Source organism: Ranitomeya variabilis, chromosome 5 (assembly GCF_051348905.1).
Source record: "Ranitomeya variabilis isolate aRanVar5 chromosome 5, aRanVar5.hap1, whole genome shotgun sequence".
NCBI classification, from domain to species: domain Eukaryota; kingdom Metazoa; phylum Chordata; class Amphibia; order Anura; family Dendrobatidae; genus Ranitomeya; species Ranitomeya variabilis.
In genome coordinates this window covers 23,960,494-23,980,767 of record NC_135236.1, presented here as the reverse complement: position 1 = coordinate 23,980,767, position 20,274 = coordinate 23,960,494, and the positions used below count along the sequence as shown (strand labels likewise).

The 20,274-nt window shown below is 44.3% G+C and overlaps 1 protein-coding gene across 1 annotated transcript in view; it reads right to left on the bottom strand.

Annotated features, from left to right (window-relative positions):
• Nucleotides 1-4,048: 4,048 nt before the first annotated feature.
• Nucleotides 4,049-20,274, bottom strand: part of LOC143774208 (sulfotransferase 2B1-like) — a 222,842-nt gene continuing 206,616 nt past the window's right edge. Inside the window, exon 7 of the mRNA XM_077261588.1 lies at nt 4,049-4,397. Within this exon, the coding sequence (XP_077117703.1) occupies nt 4,273-4,397 (125 nt within the window). The 3' untranslated portion in view covers nt 4,049-4,272. The remainder of the gene's footprint in view (nt 4,398-20,274) is intronic.

Sequence of the window (20,274 nt, the reverse complement as noted above, 5' to 3'; positions counted from 1 at the left end):
ATGCCTTTTGGAAGGTGAAAGATTTATTTATTATTGTGCATGTTTATTAACAATAGATAGTGTATCTATGCAACCTAGCATTTGGCACCTCTAATGAGATAATTTGGGCAAAGGAGTGTTACCTTGCCTTGTCCTTTAAGCTCAATGTGCACTTTGTCTAGTGAGACCGATGATTCATACAGGTGTTTTTTATATTCTGGGTAATCTGTGTTCCTCACATTGGAGGTAATTCTTTTAAATATAACTGTATGTGTTTCATCTTGTGATTATAAACAAGATATTATATTTATTTATTTATGTGCATTGTGTGATGTGTCTTTGTTCGCCCCTCAACAGCGACTATTGACCAATTTTTGATTATGGTGGTTTGTTAACACAATAATGATTGTAGGATCACAATACTAGTTGATTTAATTATCTGTAACTATGTAGTGATCTGTTATATGTTCTGCAGGGCTGGTATCTACCACTGACCATATGGCGGTAATATCCATATTGGTCGTTATATAACGACTAGACTGTGGCCCGATTCTAACGCATCGGGTATTCTAGAATATGCATGTCCCCGTTGTATATGGACAATCATGATTCCAGAATTCGCGGCAGACTGTGCCCGTCGCTGATTGGTCGAGGCAACCTTTATGACATCATCGTCGCCATGGCAACCATTATGACATCTACGTCGATACTGTGCCCGTCGCTGATTGGTCGAGGCCTGGCGGCCTCGACCAATCAGAGACGCGGGATTTCCAGGACAGACAGACAGACAGACAGACAGACGGAAAAACCCTTAGACAATTATATATATAGATTATTTTCAGTAATAGCATGGTCATCTGCTGAGATTCTCCTCCAGTATTAGGGGGCATCACCAAATTGTAATCAAGGTTACCTGGTTAGGGGACCATTCAGAAGCTTCGCCCCCCCTGGACCAAAACCCTAGCTACGCCTCTGTGTATGACACTAGTAACATATTTTTTTGTGTGTGGATGAGGCCTGTATAACATTGACTACATCTTCCAAACAATTTCTACTTGAGATGTCCATTACTGTATTACGTTAGTAACAGAAGAACTTTTGCCTGTCGATGTATAACAGACTAGATGCACAAAACAATTTCAAGCTGCGATCTCCCCTTCTGTATCACGCTAGTAATAAAAAAATATATATATTTTTAGTGTGAATGAGAATTGTATAATCTAGAAAGATTGTCTATGGACTTGGAACACGCTCTGTCCTACAGTTGCTGCTGGTAAGGTGCAGGTTTGCAGGAAAAATATGGCTGATGTGTCGTTAGAGGTACTGATCATGAAAGGGGGCATGAGGACGGTGGCAATGGGAAAGTACAAAAGGATCAATAACAACGCGGCTATGGGAGGTATGAGATGCAGGATTCAGACTGCAATGATTAGTCGTTTACCCAAAACAAGTTACCAGAGAGTGTTTGATGCTTGTCAGAGAAGACAGGTGTAAAAGATGCCTGTGAGAAATTGGATGTCAAAGATGCACATAATCTAGAAGATAAGCTCAAAGCCATTTCAAACTCAGATCTCGGCTGCTGTATCACGTTTGTAAAAAAAATGAATATAAATTAATTTCAATGTGCAACAGCTCTGTGCACAGAACAATTTCAGTGCCACTAAATGAACAGGTTGGATAGAGCGGGCTGTAGCACTCTTATCAAGAGAAAAATATAAATATTTTAATGTGCATTAAGTCTGCAGACAGCTTCATATCACTGCCACAAAATGACAACTTGTGGGATACGGTGGGCTGTGTCCTGTTTTGCAGCAGGAAAAAATATTATTTTTGTTTCTTAATGTGCGTTACATCTGCAGACAGCTTCATATTACCACCATAAAATTACAAAGTGGGATATGGTCGGCTGTACCACGTTTTGCAACAGAAAAAAAATTATAATTTTTTTAAAGTGCTTTAAGTCTGCAAACAGGTTCATATCACCGCCACAAAATTTCAATGTGGTCTACAGCAGGCTGCGTCACATTTAGCAACAGAAAAGAATATTTTTTTTGTTATGTTCGTGAGGTCTGCAGACAGCTTCATATCTCCGCCACAAAATGACAACATGGGCTACTACTATTTTTGCACCTGTGTTGCAGCCATCTTAACTACATGGGTCCACTGCATCCGCAAAGTGCATTTGTTTGGAGGCCTGTGCAGGTAAATATCACTGCCTTTTTCTGCTGTTTTTTATTTTGGAGGTATTTTAAGTCCTCTTTTTGTGCTTTTCTTTTTTAGTGTTAGGACTCTCAAGAGTGAGGACCCTTGTTGCGGGTTGCAAGTTTGCATATCTTGGCCAAAATATCGACTAATGTCTCATATTTTTATATGTATTTTCTGCTCTTTTTTCAGGGTGCAGCTGGGCCCATTTGGTCTTGTAAACTGTGGTGTCTGTTCACATGGCATGCATTTGTATAGCACTGGTCAGCCTGCCTGATCGAATAGTATGGGCATCACTAATAGGCTGTTAACCTGGATGCTGTGCATCATCTGTGTGTGAACAGTGCCCCATTATAAGCCTCTATTGTGCATTAATATACCAAGCAGCCACCTCCTCCATGGATTGGTAGGCTGTGAGTGGTTATCTCATCGGTATTTCTGCACCTGTGTTGCCGCCATCTTAACTACAGGGGTCCACTGCATCCTGAGTGCATGAGTTTGGTGGCATGGGCAGGTAAACATCGCTGCCTTTTTTCTCCTGTTTTTGTGTTTCAGGTCTCCAGACTGCTTCATGTCACCTCCAAAAAATGACAAAAATCGGATACGGTAGGCTGTATCCTGTTTGGCAACATTAAAAAATTATCATTTTATTTTTTTAAGGTGCGTTAGGTCTGCAGACAGCTTCATATCACCTCCATAAAATGACAATGTGGAATATGGCAGGCTGTATGACATTTAGGAAGAGAAAAACAATTATATATTTTTTTAATGTGCATGAGCTACTCACACTGTTGAATTCCCCCCCCCCCAATTAAATAACAAGGTGAGATATCGCCTGTTGAATCATGGTAGCAACTGCTGCAAAAAATATTTTTTCATGCACAACAGCTCAAATCACAGAATAAAGTCACCAAAGCACTAAAAGACAAGGTGGGATACAGCAGGTTGTTTCTCATTTATCTAGTGAAAAAACAAGATTTAGAATGCTATACTCGTGCATGGAGCACTGCAGAAGCAGTGCACAACACACTTGTAGGACATGTGCCCTACTTGCTTTGTCTGTGGACCTCAGCAATGGCAAAAATAATGCTGGAAGGTCAACTTATCGGCCACACTGGACACTATCTAGCTACACTATCTGACTGATAGACAGCCGCTTAGCTAAGTAGCTAAAATCTTGCTGGTTACAGTGTCATCATCAGGAGCAGCCTCTCTGCGCTGTTACAGTGTCATGGCATTAAAACAAGATGCCAGTATGGCATTGAAATGTGTTGTGAATAAAAAACCTTATTCTCATCATCATTTCGGAAGAATTGATTCACTCCAGCAGGGCAGTCCACCTAGGAGTTTATCCAACAGAATCCGATATCTCCGGAAGGATTCATCCACCAGCCATGAGGCAGCACCAGCTATCATTCTTCGTGCCTACATAGGAGTTGTCCCTGTCACAACTCCACCAGATGAGTGTAACCAGCCCTCTCATACTCTTCCTCCATAGGGTATCACCTTATTGTGCTCTCTGTTTCCCACTTCTAGATTTATTCATGGAAAATACTGAAGCATATCATCACTTCTTTGGAAATAGCCTTCCCTGTCGCCCGTCACCAATTCCTGTCCAGCACCGTATAGTTTGAAGCACTTGTCTAAAATAAAATTACACTGTGCATTTTTTATTAACACAGAACCACATGTGTCTATGGAGAATGTCCGGTATGGTCGAACATCTATAAACAGATGGACTGCCATCAAGAACCTGGCTAACACATAAGAGATATACAAGGTCAGTCATTAGAAGCCACCGGCTGCAGGAACAAACCTGTTACCTGTAAAGTTTTGTTATATACAGATATGGAAACATGGATTCCACTCAAATGCAATCAATTTATTTAAAATATTGAAATTAACTCAGTACAGGCAGAACATTCAGAAAACATCAATATCCTTTACTAGATCATTCATCTTATTCATAAAAACAATGAATGTGTGAAGCTTTATTTGATCTTGCATAAACAGTGTTTATTTGTAGCAAATAATCATCACCGACTGGTAAATTTACTGCACTGAGAACATTTGTCAGCTGGAAAAGCCTCGTTATTCCGGTATGTTTGTATCCCAAGGAAACTTCACACTGAAGTCTTTCATTTCTGCCTTGTAGATCTTGTCAAAATATTCATTTTGAGCCACAGTAAAATTATTTTTCCAATCTCCGACTATCCCTGTAAATCACAAGTGGTGACAAAATATTTATATTTATAAAAACATTAATAATTTTATTTCTATAGCACAAACTTATTCCGCAGCACTTTACATTTTAGAGGGACTTGTACAGGCAATAAAAGACATTACAGAATAAGAATAAACACATAAAACAGCAGATACCAAGAGGAGTGAGGGCCCTGCTCGCAAGCTTATAGTCTATGAGGAAAAGGGGAGACACGAGAGGTGAAAGGTAACATTTGCTTTCATTGTTCTGACTTGGTGTTTTCTAATAATGCAGGCATGATGTAAGGAGCAGAGGTGTGTCACTGGGTGTCATCAGTATAGAGATGGTACTGGACACCAAATCTACTGATTCTTTGTCCAATAGGGGCAGCATGTTTAAGAGATATGTTATATGCACATAGTAACCCTTAAAAGTAGTATAGTATAATTCCAAAGACACAATACTTAGGAAAAATAAATGAAAAATATGGAGAATGTGGCATAGTCCAGACAGATTACACTCTAACCCTATATTGATGACGCCTGTGGCAGCCATCTTAGCATCTTCGGGTTCTACGCCCTAAACAACATCTTCAGTTTCTCCTACCATTAGGTTTAGAGGGAGCCCATTGGGATTACACTCTCTCCCTAGGTTGGCAACCCCTATGGCAGGTATCTCAATATCTTTGGGTTCTGCACCTGTGGAGCCTTTTCCGTGAGAGGGTTGACCCTGGTCTCCTACAGGGACCAAAACAAGGGCAAATCTCTCCCCATCACTGTCCCATATGGAAGGGTCTTTGCCACTCCCATCACATGCTTAATGTCCCCACATGGTGTTAAAAAATTAATCTCCGCGGTCGGGTACTCCCGAATTTCCCCGTGGATACACATCACCTCCACATTCGGTCCTTAGGAGTTGTCCCCGGCAACAAGGGACCTATGGACCAGAGTAACTTTACTCCCCATGCCCACAAAAGCCTCTATTCGGCACCCATTCACAAGTACCTGGCACAATCGTGGCTCATTGCAGGCTGTGCCCATAGTGGTGATACAGACTGGCTGGGCACACATATACCCATGGCAAGTGTTCCCACAGTCCATGGGCTTAGATATCACCGAACAGTTACTAGCCCCATGCCCGGGCTCTGATGCAATGTCCTAAGTGGGTTTATATGTTTCAATCAATGCTATCAGCAGTTCCAGGGTGCCTAGGTCCCTCAGCCTAACCCAACGCTGCATGGTGGCCAGCAGAGCCCTCATCATCCAGTCAGCCACAATTCTCTCCATCATCTTGAATGGGGAAAAAAAACTCAGGCTGGAGCCATTCCTCCACCAACTGCAATAAGTCATTTGCCTGAGACCTGGTGAATCAAGACCCTACATAGGACCACTGGTACACCCAATGATCATCTCTTACCTTTGGGGTCTCTTCAGGACTCTGCTGATAACCCCTCCCTTTAGGGGTCTCCTTTTTACCATGCTGAAGCTCTGCTAGCTTCCACTACAGCGCCTCTAGCTGCCTCTGCTGCTGCAACTGCATCTCCTTCTGCTGCAGAACCTCTTGCTGAATCTTTTATTGATTGACCACAACCTGCTCCAAAAGTTCTTCCATTTGTCAAGCAGACTTGCACAACGATCTGCAGCCCTCTCTGGGGTATGCTTTAGTTCACACTGCCCGCATTCTCCAACATATGTAGTGCAGTGGTATCACCATATGCAGTGAAAATGGCAGTGACCCAAGCAAGTTCGAACAAAACATTCCTTTAATGTGTTTCTTCACACAGTCCATAAGAATACATAGTACACAGCTTTATATTTGCAGTCCCTAAACAAGCCGGACTTCCCTTTGCCCAGTTTCCCTGGGTGACCACAAGCCGTGACCAAGTCTCTTTACTCATGCAGTGGCCAGCTTGCTGTATCCCCCAAATCGCAGCTGGGTAAACAAAAGATAGCCCGAGACACAGGGTGTCAGTCTCTTTGGTTCCTCTTTACCCTGTGTTGCCTCACACAGGGAGTGTTCTGCAGACAACTGCTGTGTCCGCTTCCAAACCAACACTGACACTCCTCCCCCTCTACTACAGGGATTTTAATCAGTCACTGCTTCCCCACTGTAATCACAGCTACATCTCTGATTGAAATACGCCCTCATGGCCTCACTACGCCTCCGTTTGCATTCTGGAGAGTACAAACATCGCTCCCTAGTTGTAACAGAGGTCACCGCCTCACAGTTATGATTAGGGTTATGGTTGGGATTAGTCTTAGGGTTGGGATTAGGGTTTGGATTAGGGTTAGGGTTAAGATTAGGGCAAGGGTTGGGATTAGGTTTAGGGTTGGGATTAGGATTAGGTTTGAAGTTAAGGTTATGATTAGGGTTGAGATTAGGGTTAGGGGGTGTGTTGAGATTAGGGTTAGGTATTAGGTTTAGGGTTGGGATTAGGGGTGTGTTTGGGATAGGGTTGTGATTAGGGTTATGGTTAGGGTTGTGATTAGGAATAGGGGTGTGTTGGGTTTATGGTTGTGGTTAGGGTTATGGTTAGGGTTGGGATTAGGGTTAGGGGTGTGTTGGGATTAGGGTTAGGGTTGGGATTAAGGTTAGGGTTGGGATTGGGTTTAGGAGTGTGTTGGGGTTAGGGTTGTGATTAGGGTTATGGTTAGGATTGGTATTAGGGTTACTGTTATGAACTGGTGGCCTAGGAGCAGCATGGACGAGCTCTGGAGTAGGTGGCCTCTATACTGACCGCAGACCCTGAACTTAACACCACAACTAGAAGTAGCCGTGGGATGTTCCTGTCACTCCCTAGACACCTCGTCACAGCCGGAGGACTAATTACCCCTAAAGAAAGAAACAGGAAAACTATCTTGCCTCAGAGAATATTCCAAAAGGAAAGACAGCCCCCCACAAATATTGACTGTAACAGGAGAGGGAAATTACAAACGCAGACTGAAAACAGAATTTAGCAAAGGAGGCCACACTACCTAGAAAGAAAACACAGGGCAGAGTACTGTGCGGTCAGTATTAAAATACTACAAAATTCCACCACAGAGAAAACAAAAATCTCCACACCTAACTAAAGGCATGGAGGGTAACTCTGCAACTCCAGAGCCTCCAGCTAGGCTGAATAAATCCTTACACAGACAAAGCTGGACAAGAAAAAACATAGCAATTCACTAAACTATAAAGTCCACCGCATGTGGACTGAAAAAACAAAGCCAGGACTTATCTTTGATGATTTGGACAATCCAGCAGGAGAAACCAAGCAGAGATGTGAATTCTCCAGAAAACAATGGACAACTGGCACGCACCAAAGGTTGAGGCCAGACTAAATAGCCCCGTCCAAAGTGGTCCCACCTGATGACTGCTGTGAAGGACAAACAGCAGCACTACCACTTATAACCACAGGAGGGAGCCCAAGAGCAGAACCCAAAACAGAATTCACAATAGGTTACGGATGTGTTGGGGTTTGGGTTGTGATTAGGGTTATGGTTAGGGTTGATATTGTTGTTAGTGGTGTGTTGGGGTTAGGTGTGGAGTTAGAATTCGGGGTTTCCACTGTTTAGGTACATCAGGGAGTCTCCAAATGCGACATGGTGCCACCATTGATTTCAGACAATTTTGGGTTCAAAAAGTCAAATGGTGCTCCCTCCCTTCTGAGCTCTGCCGTGCACCCAAACAGTGGTTTACCCCTACATATGGGGCATCAGCATACTCAGGACAAATTGGACAACTTTTGGGGTCCAATTTCTCCTGTTACCCTTGTGAAAATAAAAAATTGTGGGCTAATAAATAATTTTTGTGGAAAAAAAATATTTTTTTTATTTTCACGGCCCTGCATTATAAACTTTACTGAAACACTTGGGGGTTCAAAGTTCACACAACATATCTAGATGAGTTCCTTAGGGGGTCTAGTTTCCAATATGGGGTCACTTATGGGGGTTTAAATGTTTAGGCACATCAGTGGCTCTCCAAACGCAACATGGTGTCCCATCTCAATTCTCATCTAGATTACTTCCCTGGGGGGGTCAAGATTCCCAAATGGGTCACTTGTGGGGGTTTCCACTGTTTAGGCACATCAGGGGCTCTGCAAACGCAACATGAAGCCTGCAGACCATTTAATCAAAGTCTGCATTCAAAACAGCGCTCCTGGCCTTCCGAGCTCTGCCATGCACCCAAACAGTGGTCTCCCCCACATATGGGGTGTCAGAGTACTCTGGACAAATTGCACAACAATTTTGGTGGTCCAATTTCTCCTGTTACTCTTGTGAAAGTAAAAATTTGGGGGTGAAAAGATCATTTTTGTGTAAAAAAGTATGATTTTTTATTTTCACAGCTCTACGTTATGAACTTCTGTGAAGCACTTGGGGATTCAAAGTGCTCACAACACATCTAGATAAGTTCCTTAAGGAGTCTAGTTTTCAAAATGGTGTCACTTGTGGGGGGTTTCAAAGTTTAAGCACATCAGGGGCTCTCCAAACGAGACATGGCATCTGATCTCAATTGTAGCCAATTCTGCATTGAAAAAGCAAACGGCGCTCCTTCCCGTCTGAGCTCTGCCGTGCGCACAACCAGTTGTTTACCCCCACATATGGGGTATTGGCATATTCAGAAGAAATTGCACAACAAATGTTGTTGTTCATTTTCTCTTTTTCAACTTGTGAAAATAAAAAAATTGTTTCTGAAGTAAATATTTGTAAAAAAAAAGTTAAATGTTATTTTTTTTGCTCCACTTTGCTTCAGTTCCTGTAAAGCACGTAAAGGATTAATAAACTTCTTGAATGTGATTTTTAGCACCTTGAAGGGTGTAAATTTTAGAATCATGTCAACTTTGGGTATTTCCTGTCATGTACACCCCTCAAAGTGACTTTAAATATGAGACGGACCCTAAAAATAATGGTTTTGTAAAAATGAGAAATCGCTGGTCAATTTTTATCCCTTATAACATCCTAACAAAAAAAACATGGTTCCAAAATTGTACTGATGTAAAGTAGACACGTGGGAAATGTTATTTATTAACTATTTTGTGTGACATATCTCTCTGATTTAATAGCATAAATATTAAAAATTTGAAAATTGCAACATTTTTTACATTTTCTACATATTTCTGTTCTTTTTTAATAAATAAATGCAAGTAATATCAAAGAAATTTTACCACTAACATGAAGTACAATATGTCACAAGAAAACTCTCTCAGAATCTGCGGGATCTGTTAAAGCGTTCCAGAGTTATAACCTTATAAAATGACAGTGGTCAGAAATGTAAAAATTGGCCTGGTCATTAAGCGGCAAATGTGCTCCGTCACTAAGGGATTAAAAATATAAAAATTCAAATCAAAACTTTTAAATTAAAAATAAACATATTTGGTATGTCCATGTCCATAAAAGTCCAGTCTATTAAAATATAACCCATATGGTAAATGCCATATAGAAGAAAAATCAAAACTAATTGCATTTTTTTTAGAAACCATATCTCCTTATAACAGTTGGGGCATGGCTTGCAAGCCGATGATGCCAAGTGCCTGATCCTGAGATCTGGCATTCATGGACTGCGAAGTGGCTAAACCAGCTAACTTACCGTAAAGTAATCTCCTCCCCATGTGTGTCACTCTAGTGATCTCTGGAGAGCTCAGCGAGGTACAATGCTGAGGGTCAAGTCTCGCAAGCAGGAGTCGTCAACAAAGCTTAACAATTTTTGGATCTGACAGACACCTCACCTGCGGTGCTCCCCCCTCACCCGGTGTCTCTCCGCGTTCCTCTCCCAAGATAATAGTAGAAACAGTGAATGACTTACAAATATGATGATGCAGTGTCTTCTCAGCTCAGTTAAAGCCCCTCTCCAAGAAGATCTGCAAGGTATGCTTATAGAACTGAAAGGGGCATTGATTCTGTTGAGGACCACAAGGCACAAATCAAGACAAATATGACGGAATATGCCAGTTCACATAATTATCTAATATGTGCTAATGCGGCCCTAGTACAAAAGGTAACTTTATTTTAAAGGTAAGATTTGTGATGTAGAAGACACATCAAGCCGCAATAATGTTCTGGCGAGGGGTTTTCAGTGACTAATCAAGACACAGAACTTACAATTAATTTTTCTACATTGCAGCAGATGGTCCTTCCAGAACACAACCACAGGACTTGATGAGAGACATAATCCTAGGGTTCCTAAGCAAAAAAATCTTAAACCAGCTTTGCAACGGAATATATTGGCTTCTTGCATCCACTCGGTACCTGACCCAGCTTTCCACACTAACTTTCCCTACCTCTGCTTCTTGCATCCACTCGGTATGTTTTTCCAATGTTACTTATGATAATCATTCTGCCTTGATCATATGAATCTGGCTCACTCTTAATTATCTGACCAAGATGAGCACAGACCAGTCCCTGCTGCTCCAAACCTGAATGCACTTTCTAGCAAATATATTGCAAACTATGTCTGCAAGACGTCAGTCTGCCCAGTGGATCACATAAGTGTATCATAGAAGTGTGCGATATGAATTAAATCATAACTGAACCAGAAGGGAACTGATGGTAATTGGATACAGTCACTGTAAACAATGTTTCTGTTTGTTTTCACTCTCACCCCTATAATCCTTCACTTTCTACTAACCCCCCCTAGTCCCTACACCAAGTAAGGAACTGGTTATTTCTCCCTCCATCCTCCCCACTCATCTCACCTCCTCCTCAGAACTGTTCCTCAACATATAATCCTCTGTCTCCAAACAAAGATAGCCTTATCCTGCTCCCACTTGATATAACTTTCTGCTCCTCCTCACTGCCGGAAATATCTCTCCAAATCCTGGTCCTCTTCAACACATCCCCACAGTCATGTCTACCTCCCATCCACACTCTATCACAAATTTCCATAACCTCTCTAACCTTATATCCATTCACCCAGGCCCCACTTCCCCAGTCCCACTAACAGGAGCTCTATGGAATGCTTGTTCTGTCTGCAACAAGCTTTCATACATCCTTGATCTTTTTATTACTAACAAACTTTTCTTCCTTGCTGTCACGAAAACCTGGCTCGCCCCTTCTGACACAGTCTCTCCAGTTGCATTTTTGTATGGTGGATTTTACCTTTCCACACACCCCGCCACAGCAGCAACCATGGCAGAGGAGTTTGTTTTCTCCTGTCACATAACTGCTCCTTCAACCAAATCCCACTACCACCCTCCATTATCCTCCCTTCCTTGGAGGTGCCCTCTGTGCGCATCTACTCACCCTCCAACCTTCAACTGGCTGTCATTACCACCCCCCAGGGCCAGCCACCACCTTCTTAGACCACTTCATCACATGGATATATAATTTCTTCTCCTTTGACATCCCCACTATCATCTCACTATCACTTCCATCTCAGCTGTCACTAAACTTCTATCTCTCACTTCCTCCTTCAACCTCGCTCAGTAGTCTTCAGTAGCCACTTACAAAGATGGCCACATATGGAACCTCATTTTCACCTGCCTCTGCTCTATTTCTAACCTCTCTAACTCGCAGCTCCCTCTTTCTGACCACAATTTACTTATATTCTCTTTCCTCTCCTCTCCTTGTCCACAACCCCATCCCACAAACTTGCACACTCTTGTAAAAATCTAGAACACCTTGATTTGCACTCTTTCTGAATCCCTCCTCCCTCTTACAGACATAAATTCCCTACACAATGTGGATGTCACTGCCACTTTATATAGCACCACAATAGCAGCAGCTCTGGAATCAGTTTCCCCTCTCACCCATACCAAATCTCACAAAATCAACAGACAGCCATAGCACACCAGCCTGACAAAAGAACTGAGACTGGCTAGGGACAGGGTTGCTGAGTGGAGATGGAAAATGTGCCACTCCAAAGAGCACTTCATCACACCCAAGTAGTCCCTCACTACTTTCAAGACCTCCCTAACTGCAGCAAAACAAACCTACTTCTGATCTCTCATATCCTCCCTGTCCCACAACTCTAAACAGCTATTCAACACTTTCAATTCTCTCTTCTGTCCCCCATCACCTCCTCCCTCTCTAGTCATCTCAGCCGAAGACTTTGCTCTCATTCTTCAAGCAGAAAATTGATAACATCAGAGAAAGTTTTGGTCTACAACTCCCAGAGGCCCTCCCCCTAACTGCTCAGCCCTCCTCCTTCAAAACCAACTTCTCCTCCATTACAGAAGATCGACTCTCTATTCTACTCTCAAGATCACATCTCAGCACCGGTGCACTTGACCCGATTCCATCCCACTTCATCCCAAACTTCACCAGTCTTTATCCCATCCCTAACCCATCTCTTCAACCTATCACTAACAACTGATATTTTCCCCTCATGCTGTATCTAGCTATCACCCCATATCACCTCTCCTCTATGCTTCAAAACTACTGGAACATGTCTATCTTGAACTGTCTGCCAACCTTTCTTCCTGCTCCCTCTTTGACCACTTACATTCTGACTTCCAGCCGCTTCACTCCACTCAAAACTGCTCTAACTAAAATCACCAATCACCTTTTAACTATCAAAGCTAAGTGACACTACTCAGACCTCCTCCTGGATCTGTCCTGTGCCTTTGACACAGTGGACCATTCTCTATTACTACAGACCCTGTCATCTCTTGACATCACAGACTTGGCCCTATCTTGGATCTTACCATACTTAACAGATCAGATATTTAGCATCTCCCACTCACACACCACCTACTCACCTCACACCATCTGTCAGAGTCCCACAAGGTTCAGTCCTATGGCCCCTGCTCTTCTCCATTTACACCTTCGGTCTGGAACAGGTCATAGAATCTCTCGGCTTTCAGTATCACCTCTATGCTGATGACACACACATCCACCTGTTTCGACCAGATATCAACTTCCTACTAACCAAAATCAAACAATGTCTGTCTGCTATTTCATCCTTCTCCACCAGATTTCTAAAACTTAATGTGGACAAAACAGAATTCATCATCTTTCTCCCATCTCACTCGACCCTCCCAAGGGATGTATCCATTAAATTAAATGGCTGTTCACTCTCCCCAGTCCCGCAAACTTGCTGCCTCAGGGTTATCCTTGACCCTGATCTCTCTTTCAAACCACATATCCAAGCCCTTTCCACTTCCTGCTGACGTCAATTCAAAAATATTTCCCAGATCCGTACATTACTCAACCAAGAATATGCAAAATCCCTAGTCCATGCCCTCATGAACTCCCGCCTTAACTACTGCAACCTCCTGCTCTGTGGCCTCCCCTCTAACATTCTTTGACCCCTCCAATCTATTCTAAACTCTGCTGCCCGACTAATGCACCTGTCCTCCCACTATTCCCCAGCCTCTCCTCTCGATCAATCCCTGCACTGGTTCCCCATTACCCAAAGACTCCAATTCAAAACCCTAACCATGGCGTACAGAGCCGTCCACAACTTGTGTCCTCCATACATCTGTGACCTAGTCTCCCGATACTTACATGCACACTACCTCTGTTCCTCACAAGACCTTCATGGCTCCCCTCTTATCTCCTCTTCTCATAATCAGATACAAGATTTCTCCTGGGCATCCCACCGACTCTGGAACTCTACCCCTACACATCAAACTCTCACCTACAATAGAAACCTTCAAAAAGAACCTGAAGACCTACCTCTTCTGACAAGCATACATCCTGCAGTAACCACTGATCAACCAAACCACTGCATGACCAACTCTATCCTCACCTACTGTATCATCAATCATCCCTTGTAGCTTGTGAGCCATCGTGGGCAGAGTCCTCTTTCCTTCTGTTTCAGTTGTGACTTGTAGAGTTGAGCAACTTTTACTTTTTTAGGATTGAGTCGGGTTTCGCGAAATCGGCCGATTATTGTGAAAAGTCGGGGATCCGACTGAAACACGAAACCCAATGCAAGTCAATGGGGAAGAAAAGTCGGCAGGGAGTGGAGGACAGCAAAACACCTACAGTGCCCATTTTAATGCCAAAAATATCCATTCTTGTTACTTAAGCTTGTCAAACTTAATTTACCTTACAATAATAGTTAGGCATTGAAAATTGGGGGTCATTTGGCTAAAGTTGTGGGGGGGTAGGGCTGGCTCAAGTTTTTCGAGGGGCCCAGGAAACGCGGACTACGTCACGGAGGTGGAGCAGGGAGAGGTAAGTATTTCAACTTTGCAAGTGCTGTGATCCTGAGCAAGCAGGGGGGCACACTCGTTCGCATAGGCACTTGCACAGGGCCCCTCAAAGTATGGTAGTGTGTTTGACAGCAGGGGTGCCTCCCACCGGCAGAGACACTTTGGCGTACTATGAGGGGCCCTGTGCCAGTGACATCACCAACGAGTATGCCCTCCCCACCTGATGAAGGAACCTGCACTTTCATCTGCACTTTCCTCTTTGTCCCCGTGAAAGGTGGTATAGTATGCGGGAAGGGGAACCTGACTTTCAGCAGGGTCAGATTTTGGCTGTGTAGAGTGCAAGGGGAATGTAGTGGTCTGGGTCAATGTACCAGCAGACTCATCTAGCACTGGCTGGGCAATGGGCAGGATGAGGAGGAAACACAGATATAGGCCCAAATAATAAAGTGGGCTAAATGCAGTTCAAAATTGGTAACAGGACTAAACAGGCGGCATTGCTTTGTTCAGTGGAGGACAACGGTAATGAGAGGCTGACCCAGTGAGTAGGCCCAAATAAGTAACTAGGCTAAATGCAGTTCAAAATTGGTAACAGGACTAACCAGGCGGCGTTGCTTTGTTCAGTGGAGGACAACTGTAATGAGTGGCAGACACAGTTAGTAGGCTCAAATAATAAAGTGGGCCAAACGAAGTTCAAAATTGGTAACAGGAGTAAACAGGCGGCACTGCTATGTTCAGTGGAGGAGAAAAGCAAGGAGCGGCAGACACCGTTAGTAGACCCAACCAAACTAGTAGGCCAAATGCATTTTCATATTCAAAATATAGGCCGAAAGCCTGAAGATTGAAGCTCAGCTTTGTGCAATAGAGGAGAAAAGCAAGGAGCGGCAAACACATGTAGTAGGCCCAAACAAACAAGTAGGTCAAATGCATTTTCATATTCTAAATATAGGCCGAAAGCCTGAAGATTGAAGCTTAGCTTTGTTCAGTGGAGGAGAAAAGCAAGGAGTGGCAGACACCGTTTGTAGGCCCAACCAAACAAGTAGGCCAAATGCAATTTCATATTCTAAATATAGGCTGAAAGCCTGAAGATTGAAGCTCAGCTTTGTTCAGTGGAGGAGAAAAGCAAGGAGCGGCAGACACCGTTAGTAGGGCCCAACCAAACTAGTAGGCCAAATGCATTTTCATATTCAAAATATAGACCGAAAGCCTGAAGATTGAAGCTCAGCTTTGTTCAATGGAGGAGAAAAGCAAGGAGCGGCAAACACAGTTAATAGGCCCAACCAAACAAGTAGGCCAAATGCATTTTCATATTCTAAATATAGGCCGAAAGCCTGAAGATTGAAGCTCAGCTTTGTTCAGTGGAGGAGAACACCAAGGAGCGGCAGACACCGTTAGTGGGCCCAACCAAACAAGTAGGCCAAATGCAATTTCATATTCTAAATATAGGCTGAAAGCCTGAAGATTGAAGCTCAGCTTTGTTCAGTGGAGGAGAAAAGCAAGGAGCGGCAGACACCGTTAGTAGGGCCCAACCAAACAAGTAGGCCAAATGCATTTTCATATTCTAAATATAGGCCGAAAGCCTGAAGATTGAAGATCAGTTTTGTTCAGTGGAGGAGAAAAGCAAGGAGTGGCAGACACCGTTAGTAGGGCCCAACCAAACTAGTAGGCCAAATGCATTTTTATATTCTAAATATATGCCAAAAGCCTGAAGATTGAAGCTCAGCTTTGTTCAGTGGAGGAGAAAAGCAAGGAGCGGCAGACACCGTTAGTAGGGTCCAATCAAACTAGTAGGCCAAATGCATTTTCATATTCTAAATATAGGCCGAAAGCCTGAAGATTGAAGATCAGTTTTTTTCAGTGGAGGAGAATACCAAGAAGTGGCAGACACTGTTAGTGGGCCCAACCAAACAAGTAGGCCAAATGCATTTTCATATTCTAAATATAGGCCGAAAGCCTGAAGATTGAAGCTGAGCTTTGTTCAGTGGAGGAGAAAAGCAAGGAGCGGCAGACACCGTTAGTAGGCCCAACCAAACAAGTAGGCCAAATGCATTTTCATATTCTAAATATAGGCCGAATGCCTGAAGATTGAAGCTCAGCTTTGTTCAGTGGAGGAGAAAAGCAAGGAGCGGCAGACACCGTTAGTAGGCCCAACCAAACAAGTAGGCCAAATGCATTTTCATATTCTAAATATAGGCCGAAAGCCTGAAGATTGAAGCTCAGCTTTGTTCAGTGGAGGAGAAAAGCAAAGAGCGGCAGACACCGTTAGTAGGGCCCAACCAAACTAGTAGGCCAAATGCATTTTCATATTCTAAATATAGGCCGAAAGCCTGAAGATAGAAGCTCAGCTTTGTTCAGTGGAGGAGAAAAGCAAGGAGCGGCAGACACCGTTAGTAGGGCCCAACCAAACAAGTAGGCCAAATGCATTTTCATATTCTAAATATAGGCCGAAAGCCTGAAGATTGAAGCTCAGCTTTTTTCAGTGGAGGAGAACACCAAGGAGCGGCAGACACCGTTTTTAGGCCCAACCAAACAAGTAGGCCAAATGCAGTTTAATATCTGATATATGCTGAAAATTGAAGCTCATCTTTATTCAGTGGAGGAGAAAAGCAAGCAGCGGCAGACACCGTTAGTAGGGCCCAACCAAACTAGTAGGCCAAATGCATTTTCATATTCTAAATATAGGCCGAAACCCAGAAGATTGAAGCTCAGCTGCTGAGTAGCAGACAGTGGTAGTTAGTGAGGTTAATGTCTGGCCAAAAAAAAATTTCACAAATAAACAGGTGGCATACCTAGATACAGGGGTGGGCTCCTCTGCTGACTTGCAGACAGTGGTAGTTCGCGCAAAGTATTAACTGGTGTAAATGTAAGGCAGGGCCCCTGAATATTTTTACTAGCATCAATCATGTCAACAAATTGGTATTGGCAGTGCCATTAAAGGATTTAACAGCACAGACTAAACAGTGGTGGAGCAGTGAGAGGTAATTTTGCAAGTGGTAGAGCACTGTTTGAGCTGGGGGGAACACTCTCTCATGGGCCAGGGACCCTCATGTTATGACGGTGTGTCTGACATTGGGTGTGCACCACCACCACCAGAGACACTTCATTGTACTATGAGGGACCCTGTGCCAGTGCTGTCGGCCAAAAGTGGGCACACCCACCTGTCCAGGCAAACGGCACTCGCAAGTGTGCTTACGCCAAGTGGTGACCACGGCCCCGTGGGGGGAGTCAGCCCATTTAGGGAGGTGTAAAAATGGCCTATGGTGGACATTCAGCAGCTGCAAATGGAGGAATTGGAGCAGTCAGTAAGAGGAGTCCAAAAGCAAGACCTTTTTACAGGAAAGCTACATGTCAGCAGGGGAAGGTGGGGCAAAATAATTAGAAATCCATGATTGGTTCATTTTAATGAAGGTTAGTTCATCAACATTTTGGGTAGCCAGACGAGTCCTTTTTTCGGTCAGTATTGAACCAGCAGCACTGAATACTATTTCTGATAGCACACTAGCAGCTGGGCAAGCGAGCTCCTGTAATGCATATTCTGCCAATTCAGGCCAGGTGTCTAATTTAGATGCCCAGTAATCAAAGGGGAATGACGTGTGAGGGAGAACATCGATAAGGGAGGAAACATAGTTTGTAACCATACTGGACAAATGTTGTCTCCTGTCACTTTGAATTGATGCAGCAGTACCTGTCGTGTCTGCGGTCATTGCGAAATCACTCCACAACCTGGTCATAAAACCCCTCTGTCCAATGCCACTTCTGATTTGTGGACCTCTAAAGGCCCCGTCTCACATAGCGATTTACCAACGATCACGACCAGCGATACGACCTGGCCGTGATCGTTGGTAAGTCGTTGTGTGGTCGCTGGGGAGCTGTCACACAGACCGCTCTCTCCAGCGACCAACGATCAGGGGAACGACTTGGGCATCGTTGAAACTTTTCAACGATGCCGAAGTCCCCGTGCAGCACCCGGGTAACCAGGGTAAACATCGGGTTACTAAGCGCAGGGCCGCGCTTAGTAACCCGATGTTTACCCTGGTTACCAGCGTAAATGTAAAAAAAAAACAAACAGTACATACTCACCATCTGATGTCCGTCAGGTCCCTTGCCGTCCGTTTCCCGCTCTGAGTGCCGGCCGTACAGTGAGAGCAGAGCGCAGCGGTGACGTCACTGCTGTGCTCTGCTCTCACTGTACGGCTGCACTCAGTCAGAGCAGGAAACAGACGGCAAGGGACCTGACGGACATCAGATGGTGAGTATGTAGTGTTTGTTTTTTTTTACATTTACGCTGGTAACCAGGGTAAACATTGGGTTACTAAGCGCGGCCCTGCGCTTAGTAACCCGATGTTTACCCTGGTTACCAGTGAAGACATTGCTGGATCGGTGTCACACACACCGATTCAGCGATGTCAGCGGGACCTCAACGACCAAAAAAAGGTCCAGGCCATTCCGACACGACCAGCGATCTCACAGCAGGGGCCTGATCGCTGGTACGTGTCACACATAGCGAGATCGCTACTGAGGTCGCTGTTGCGTCACAAAACTTGTGACTCAGCAGCGATCTCGCTAGCGATCTCGCTATGTGAGATGGGGCCTTAACACCTCTGCCATGTTGCCCCCTGCAGCTCGTGTGAGAACCATCACCGCCGCTGTGTGCTGGGAATGCCTGAGCCAAACGGTCTACAAGAATTGCTTGTTTGGTAGCCAGTATTTGCTCAAGGTTCTCATGTGGCATGATATTTAGCCATTTCTGTTAATAGCTTGGATCCAGGAGGCAGGCCAACCAGTAATCGTCATCGGTCATCATTTTGATAATGTGGGGGTCCCTTTTTAGGATACGCAAGGCATAATTAGCCATATGGGTCAATGTTCCAGGTGTCAAATCACTGCTTGTCCTGGGTTGAGGAGCACTTTCTGGCAAATCAACATCACTTGTCTCCCGCAAAAACCCTGTACCTGACCTTGCAACTCCACCAGTTTCTATTGCCCCCTGAGAAGCTTCCTCCTCCCATAAATATTCATCCCCATCATCCTCCTCCTCCTCTTCGTCCACCACCTCGTCCAGGAGAGTTCCCTGAGCAGACAATGGCTGACTGTCATCAAGGCTTCCCTCCTCCTTGGCTGCAGACTCCTGCTCCTTAATGTGCGTCAAACTTTGCATCAGCAGACGCATTAGTGGGATGCTCATGCTTATGATGGCGTGAGTCTGCACTTACCAGCCATGTGCATTCCTCAAAACACTGAAGGACTTGATAGAGGTCTTGTAGCTTTGACCACTGCACACCTGACAACTCGATGTCTGCCATCCAACTGCCTGCCCGTGTATGTGTATCTTCCCACAAATACATTACAGCACGCCTCTGTTCACACAGCCTCTGAAGCATGTGCAGTGTGGAGTTCTACCTTGTTGCAACGTCGATTATTAGGCGGTGCTGGGGAAGATTCAGCGATCACTGATGGTTCTGCATACGGCTGGAGTGTACGGGCGACCGGCGGATGTGCGAGCAAAGTCTTCGCACCTTCAGGAGCAGGGCTGGTAACCCCAGATAACTTTTCAGGAAGCACTGCACCACCAGGTTCAAGGTGTGAGCCAGGCAAGGTATGTGTTTCAGTTCTGAAAGGGCTATGGCAGCCATAAAATTCCTTCCGTTAACACTGACTACCTTGCCTGCCTCACAATGTACACTGCCCAGCTATGAATGAGTTTCTTGCTGCAAGAACTCGGCCAGAACTTCCGCGGTGTGTCTGTTGTTGCCCAAACACTTCATTTCCAACACAGCCTGCTGACGCTTACCACTAACTGTTCCATAATGGGACA